At 41.8% G+C, this 925-nt stretch overlaps 1 protein-coding gene across 1 annotated transcript in view; it reads right to left on the bottom strand.

Moving 5' to 3' along the window:
• Nucleotides 1-545: 545 nt before the first annotated feature.
• myo3a (myosin IIIA) overlaps nucleotides 546-925 on the bottom strand; it is a gene marked incomplete in the record, with an annotated part of 78,414 nt that continues 78,034 nt past the window's right edge. The window contains 1 exon segment of the mRNA XM_024279747.2: nucleotides 546-879. Within this exon segment, the coding sequence (XP_024135515.1) occupies nucleotides 765-879 (115 nt within the window).

Raw genomic sequence — 925 nt, 5'->3', positions numbered from 1 at the left:
CTGGATTGGGCGCGCGCATCCCAAAAATACTGATTACGCAAAATCAATTATCATCAACGGGGAGAATTTATCACATTTTACCCAAAATATTTTATTTTCTGACCTTAAAAAACAACATTTCCTCCTCCTTTTACAGAGCAATCCTTTAGATAAAAGCTAAAATACTCAGAAGATCAAAGTGAGAGGGTAACAGCAAACAAATACTCAAATTACCCCGTTTTTCCTCATTATTTCCATTTTTGGAAGTGGAGCAGTGATTTCTCAGTTGTTTTATGGGGGTGGGTGGGGGGTGTAGGGTGCAGCACTGAGCATGTGCGGCACTCAGGGATTTGCTAACAATCCCTGTGGGGGAGTTGCTGCTTTGAAATGTCACATAAAGGTTGCAGGTTGGATCTGAGAGAAAAGGCCCGACGTGTAAAGAAGACGATGGAATTTACAGCAGCGGGAATTCAATCCTGACATTTTTACAGATGAAAACATGATTATCCTGGCTGGTGAAGCTTTTTCACAAACGACCGGATGGTAACAAACAGTAAAACAGAATCGAAAGTGGACAAAAACGTCATGTATTTGTTGCAGAAACAGACATTTGAAAGAACACTACATGTTTAATGGCATAAAAGAGACTCTCAAACAACAGACCTTCATTTACATCATTTGGTTTGTTCTGTACATTCTATTCACCATCATAAACAGTTTATTGCTGTGAAACTCTGTGTTTTCATGCATAATGTGGATTATTCGGCCCAAAATTGCAGTTGAGTTCAGTAATGTTTGATCAGCCTTCGTCGTTGGGAAGTCTTCCTCAGCAGATGTCTGTAGTCGTACGGGTTGTCTCCAGTCCGGCTCTCGGTGGACGACATCCGGGGAACAGAACGCCTGTCGACGAAGAGCAGAAAACACAATCACGATTCCCCTAAGCGTG

The sequence above is a fragment of the Oryzias melastigma genome, linkage group LG20, assembly GCF_002922805.2.
Source record: "Oryzias melastigma strain HK-1 linkage group LG20, ASM292280v2, whole genome shotgun sequence".
Taxonomy (NCBI): domain Eukaryota; kingdom Metazoa; phylum Chordata; class Actinopteri; order Beloniformes; family Adrianichthyidae; genus Oryzias; species Oryzias melastigma.
The sequence above is the reverse complement of the archived record's forward strand: the minus strand, read 5'-3'. Positions and strand labels throughout refer to the sequence as shown.